The sequence below is a fragment of the Poecilia formosa genome, unplaced genomic scaffold, assembly GCF_000485575.1.
Source record: "Poecilia formosa unplaced genomic scaffold, Poecilia_formosa-5.1.2 Scaffold216, whole genome shotgun sequence".
In the NCBI taxonomy this organism is placed as follows: domain Eukaryota; kingdom Metazoa; phylum Chordata; class Actinopteri; order Cyprinodontiformes; family Poeciliidae; genus Poecilia; species Poecilia formosa.
In genome coordinates this window covers 778,886-785,781 of record NW_006800155.1, presented here as the reverse complement: position 1 = coordinate 785,781, position 6,896 = coordinate 778,886, and the positions used below count along the sequence as shown (strand labels likewise).

General features: G+C 41.9%; 1 protein-coding gene across 1 annotated transcript in view; it reads right to left on the bottom strand.

Moving 5' to 3' along the window:
• Positions 1–6,896, bottom strand: part of hectd2 (HECT domain containing 2) — a 42,308-nt gene that overhangs the window by 9,742 nt on the left and 25,670 nt on the right. The window contains exons 17-19 of the mRNA XM_007568014.2: positions 6,004–6,078; positions 4,179–4,266; positions 2,294–2,400 (exon numbers count right to left, since the gene is read on the bottom strand). Coding sequence (XP_007568076.1) covers positions 2,294–2,400; positions 4,179–4,266; positions 6,004–6,078 — 270 coding nt within the window. The remainder of the gene's footprint in view (positions 1–2,293; positions 2,401–4,178; positions 4,267–6,003; positions 6,079–6,896) is intronic.

Sequence of the window (6,896 nt, the reverse complement as noted above, 5' to 3'; positions counted from 1 at the left end):
ACATGAAAACATGAAGACATGAAAACATGAAAATAAAAAGACATGAAAACATGAAAACATGAAAATAAAAAGACATGAAAACATGAAAACATGAAAATAAAAAGACATGAAGGCATGAAGACATGAAGACATGAAAACATGAAGACATGAAAACATGAAGACATGAAGACATGAAGGCATGAAGACATGAAAACATGAAGACATGAAGGCATGAAGACATGAAGGCATGAAGACATGAAAACATGAAAACATGAAGACATGAAGACATGAAGGCATGAAGACATGAAGACATGAAGGCATGAAGACATGAAAACATGAAGACATGAAGACATGAAGGCATGAAGACATGAAAACATGAAAACATGAAGACATGAAATCCTCTCCTGGAGACAAAAACAGTGACGATGTTTAAACTTCCTGTAGAGGCGAAGCTGCAGGTTTTAGGCTGAAACGAAGGATTAATTTATTGATCTGAAATTTAATCCATCAAATCTGATTTAAAATATCTCACATTTTTAACCTTTTTATTCAATATTACAAATACACAAAAAGATACAAATAAACAAATTAATTCCTTTTAAAATTATGAGTGTGTTGTTATTTCAACAAATGGCCTTTTTTGATTAACCGACCAGAAGTTGTAAGAATTGCTTCATCGACAGGATTTGAACTTGCGGCTCCTCAGTGACAACAAGCTGAAACTTTCGCCGCGGTGCTAAAATTTCCAGAAACACCAAACTCAGCTCAGCTGTAGCAACGGCAGCAAGGAGGAGGAACAGGAAGGACGCATCATCACAGAGTCGCTCAACAGGAAGGGAGTGAAAACAACCGAGTCGTCAAACTGAAACTTGCCGTCATAAAGTCAGAATGACGAGAGAAAATAGGTCAGATGTGGATCAGAACCACCAGATTACAGAGAATCAGGAAGAGGAAGATGGTGGTGATGATGAGTTAATGAGTAAGGCTGAAAACTCCGACACGCCCACCGACCTGCCTCATCACATCCTGCAGCCGCAGGACGTGACCACCTGCATGGAGGAGAGAAACTGAGCCGGAACCGGCAGAATCTGGGTCAGATTACGGCAGAACTTTGGATAAAACTAATTTTTATTATTTTACATCAGATATGAGATTCTATGGTTCTTGAGTTTCAGATTTCCGCCTTGACGTGTCTGTTCCTGAATAAGTTTGTCCTTGTCGCTGCAGCCAAGGTCATGGGAAGCAGGTCTGGTTCCTCAGCGCCCCCCTATGGCCGCCAGAGGAAGTGCATATTTTATAACTTTGCTGCTGCTCTTGGATTCGGTTTATTTGGAAAACTGGAGTCAGATCCTGGTTTTCAGTTGGCTGATACCTGAGAGCTTTACGGCAGAATGACTCCTACATAAAGCTGAATAAAAATATTAAATATTACAGCCAAACATCACCAACTCCTTTCAGCTTCAGCTACTGCGCTAAATTATTTTTATGCCCCTAAAACAATCAGAGCAGCAGAAATATGATCCACTGGTGATGCTGGTGACCTTTAACCCTGAACTATAAACAGAGTCAGACAACAAAATGAAATAATCATCAGTTCAGTTAATCAACAGAATAATTTATTCCTGTGTTGCTGCACAGGAAGTGATCGGCGCTGACAGGAAGAAGACAGTTCATCGGTTTAACGGTGAAACGATGAGAAGCAGATAAACGTCACCAGGATGTGACTGAGGTCATAAAATTAGACGTTTGATTCGCTTCCTGTTCATGTTGCTGTATTTAAGGTCTGAGACGATAATCAGAAAACATCTTTACATCAGATAAGGTAATTTAGAAAACCATCAGAAAGCTGCTAATTACAACTGTGATTCAGATCAACATCCCACAATCCTCTGCTGCGTCACTGTCACATGACCAACCCGCTTCCACGTCACTGCTGCTACTTACATGCACTGAATAAAAAGACACAACACTGAGTGAAGTTAAACTCTTCTTGTTTTCAAGAATTACCTAAATCATTTCTAATTATTTCTATTTGCTAAATGTCAGAAAACATGGCGAGAAAATTTTTAGAACATTTTTTGTAATTCAGGAAATGATGATTCAGCAGATTAGTTACAGAAAAGGATATTCAGGCCTCATTAGCATAAAGACTGTTGGAATTAATTTTGATAATAATTGTCTGATAATCAATATGTAACCTGAACAACCTTCAGTAGAATTAGAAAGTGACAGAAAAGATTTTTGCAACCATCTGTTTCATTGGCCTTCAGTGTATGTATTCACACACACACACACACACACCCTCTGAACTCACCATCAGGGCGTCGGAGGCACACACGCTGTGGAAGCCGTGGTAGAAGGCAGCAAACTGTTTGTATATGGATTTGTTCAGCAGGAAGTCGATGTAGAGCTGGACGTACTCTGTGGAAAGAGAGCGGAGGGATTTCCATTATTCCATTACCAGGTTCCACCATCAACCCTGCAGCCGCCGCTTCTCTGGGCGACGCTGGCAGAAGCACCAACAAGAGCCGCTGGGTGGAAAATGAGTTCATGGTTCTGAACAATAGAGGCTTTGACAGCAGCAGGTCTGTGTTTCTGCCAGGGAGAAGGAAAGGAGAGCTGGACGTAAAACACGAAGATGTAACTCATATTTCTAACTCAGTTTAAACTTTATTACTATGTGTAAAATAAAAAATGTCTCAGCAATATTTAACACAGCATCTGGTTTGAAGCTGCAGACCTGGAAGGTTTTAAAATCATCAAAACCTAAAGATTCATTTCAGAGCAGACTGACTGCATGTCAACAGAAGGTTCTTCTATCAGCCACATCACTGTGTCATATGGGGAAAGGTGAGGCTTTCCTTCCCTCTACGTCTCTAACATAAAGTGTCCTGATCACTCAGGTGACTGGAGGAATGGAAGAGCTTATTATCTGGAGTAACAGAACCGGTCAGAACCAGACCAGAAGCTGTAAAGTCTAAGAATCTGCCAGAACCTTTGTGCTCTGATTCACAGTTTGTGTCACTAGAGCTCATCTCCATCTCAGTGAATTACAGACCGACTGGCTTCGCCACGCTGTAGTTTTAAATCACTTTGTAGGGTGCTGGTTTGATAGGTCTCTAAATAATTACCACTTCCTGCTCCTCGTTGGATAAACTATTAACTTATGTGCTTTAAATGTCTCATTTTAAGGTCTTAGGTTTACATTTAGGCCACTACTGAAAGGCAAAATAACTTTGAAAGCACACGACTCCAAAAACATCTTATTAACACCAAACCACAGCGTCAGGGTTCGTCCGCTGCGCCAGAGTTTAGGGTCTGAAGTTTCTGGCTGCGGTCCAGTGACCCAGGGCTTCCCTTCCTTCCTGACAGAGGAACTGAAGTGACTCCTGAGTGTGTTTTCATCTTAATCCTCTGTAGGCAGTTTGCCACCCTTGTTGTCGCCATGGCGATAAGCTGCAGCAGCACGTTGTGCCTCTCTTCTTCACCCCTCATGTGCTTGTTGTTTTGGATGACTGACTCCGCCTCCTTTCCCCTCAGTTCTTACTGCTTCACTCTCATTCACACACATGCATTCTGCATTTCCTTCCCTGATTCTCAGGAATGAATATTTACAGAATACCACAAATAAAACTGAGGACAGAGACGCACAAAACTGCTTTTTCACCTGAAAACGAAAAGCGTCGAACATTTCAACATTCCTGAACGTCCCAAACACTGAAACAGTCACCAGACCTCATGAGATGCTAATGCTAACTTTGCTAGGTGGGGATAGTTAGTTTGCTTTCTTTAATTTCCATTAAGTTTTGAGGGTTTAGATTAAGATGTTAATAATAGTAGTTTATTTTAGCTCATGTGGTAAGCTGGTAAGCTACTTTAACTTCACCAACCAATGGCTATTAAAGGATAAAACTCATATTTAGAAGTTTGAACACATATACATTTCTGACCCATTACTTAGTGAAACGGTGAATAAATAGATTATAAACTCAAACAAAGTAGAAGATTCTGGAAGCTGCATCCAAAGATGAATCTAAAATTGTTGATTTAATACAATTAGAATCCATAAATAAATTTACTTTCAGTGGAATTAGTTTATTAAGGTTAAATACTGTGTTGGATCCAGAGGTGAACCGGTGGTCTGTGTCGTTCTCTGGTGTTGTTTACAGCTGAACTGTTCTGGTTCTGCTCGGACTCACCCTTCCTGTTCTGCTTGGTGACAGGGATTTTGTCTCCTGCCGGTTTCAGGTTGTAGGATTTGACTACGCCCATCTCCTCTTGGAACACCTGCAACAATAAAAACAGCTCAGTTTGACCAAATAACTGAATCCATATCGATTTAATCGATTTCATTTATGATGGCATTCCATTTATGAACATATACCAATTTTCATTATGTTTACTTAGGATCTGAAAAGCTCTGAGGCACATCGGACCATCTCCTGAGTTTTTACTCTTCATTTTCCGTCTCTTGGTTTGGTGTTCAGATAAGTAACAGAAATAAACTTTGGCTGAAGTTTTATTCTGATCTGAGTTCAGCTCTGTTAAAACTTGGATTACAAAAGGTTTCAGATTTGAAACGTTTCCACGGTTCCACATTTATGTCACTGAACTGGAAAATGAATGAGCTTTATTTGCGTTCTGTGGATCAGGATTGTGTTTTTGCTGTGGGATCTGGATTTAAAAGGTTAGCTCAGGTTATTAAGTGTAAGAAGAAGTGAAATGAGTTTAAACGCTGACAAATGGAGGAGGCAGACCCACGTCAGACTGAGTTCTGCAGGTGGGTGGAGACGGTGCCACAGTGGTGCGACTGTTAGCAGCCGACCGTCACACTGGGGGCTAAAATAACACCTCAGGGCTGTACGTATTCTGTCTTCCCACATGTGCTCCATATTTATCCCCCTGCAGCATCAGTGACTCCATTATATGTGGTGATGCTGCTCAGTAGCAGGTCTTGTTCTTAATGCGTGCTGTCGTGACTTAGCGGAGCTCTGCAGTGCGGCTGCGACCCGGTGGGACTCAGACGCAGACCTGAAACTGTGCGGCGGGAAACCAAACAGAAACCTGGCTGAGGTCAGGTGTATTTCAGTGATTTTACCTGCACAGGTAGGGATGGATGTGGTTGAACCTGAGGGGGGGAGGGGGGAGGCACTGCAGATCAGGAGGAACAGGGATCATACTGTCCCAGTTCAGACCCGGTAGAACCAAAATCTAAACCTTCGTCAAACTAAATGACGTCATCATGTAGAGGAAATATTAATTTCTCTGGATGAGATACTGTGAAGTTTATAAAATGCTTCACATCAGTAAGGCTGTTTCTCCTCCTGATAGTCCGTTAGACTCGGTCCAACTGGAACCAGGAACCAACAACCACTGAAGGAAACGACACAAAAACCTCTGAAGACACTGAGAGCAACTTCCTTCTTCACCAGATGGAAACAAGATGGCGGCGTCAGATTTCAGCGTTTGGAGGATTTCTCTTTAGTCTTTGATAAAAGACCACCAGTCTTTTCTCCTGCTGGCGCTAGGCTAACACATTTGTTTTGGTTGCATTTACCCAGAATGCCCTGCATGGTAGTCCACTTCCTGCTTTTTGGAGCGGTCTCCAGTCTGCTTGTCGTTCACATATGCATTCAAACCGAACCAGAGCTCTGTTTAAATTTGACCGTCCTGCAGAGATCCTCCAGCAGATTAAAGTCTGGACTCAGTCTGGTAAAACAATTTTATCACATCAAGTCAGGAGAAACATGCTGGTCGAATTAAAAGATTACTTTGAATCTAAACCTGCCAGCTGTATGAATAACATGACCTTCCACTGATTCTTTGTTATTCATTCTTGTGACATGAGTTTCTGGTATCAACTTTAAAAAGTCAGTTTAATATTTGCAAGAACTGAGAAGTTGAGTCATATTTAGTAATCTTTTCCATTTTTACTGAAGTTAAAAACAGATCTGATTCAGTTTAAGTCTTTGTCATGTTTGATGTTTTTTCCAGCTCGACATTAGAAGCTTAGTGGCTGCTCACCTGGAAGGTGAGGTAGAAATCCTCCTCCACGTTTCCCTCGTAGCTCAGCAGCTCTGCCAAGCCGTGAGCCAGATCCTGCAGACACACGGATGGAAACTCCTCATTTCACAAGTCAAGTTTCACACTTTTTCATGCATTAGTGGGGAAGCCACACATCCCCACTTTTACTTTTCAGGTATGTAAACAACAACATTCAGTCTGAGATACTGCAGGGTTTCCTGAGCTCCAGGCTGAGCTGATGTCACAGAGGCAGAGCGCCCTAAAGCAAGACAGCAAATAATGTAACAATCTGTTTTCTAACTCTTTATTTTACAAATGTAAGACTTTTTGAGAAAAAAATAACTAAATCTCATTTTGCTGAAGGACGTCTGGGTTCGTTTTCTGTAGAGAACCGGAAACTCTACAGAGTAGAGGTACTGAAAGCTAAAAACTGATATCCTCCAGTTATACAACTACCTCCACAGTGTGTGTGTGTGTGTGTGTGTGTGTGTGTGTGTGTGTTTGTAATACCTTGTGGGGACGATTTTCCTGACATATACTACATTGTGGGGACCAATTGCTCCTCGTGGGGACCGGAGCCTGGTCCCCACGAAGGGAAACCCTGTTTTTGGGTCAGGGGTCAGAGTTAGGGCTAAGGTATGAATTGAGTTTTGGTTGGTTAGGGTTAGGTATGTGATGGTTAGGGTTAGGAAAAGGGTAAAGGTCAGGTTTAGGCTGTAGAAATGAATGGAAGTCAATGGAAAGTCCCCACAAAGATAGCAACACAAACATGTGCGTGCGTGCGTGCGTGCGTGCGTGCGTGCGTGTGTGTGGTGTAGGGCTGAAACGATTCCTCGAATGATTCGAGTACCTCGATTACTAAAATTCCTCGAGGAAAATTTACCTGCCTCGAA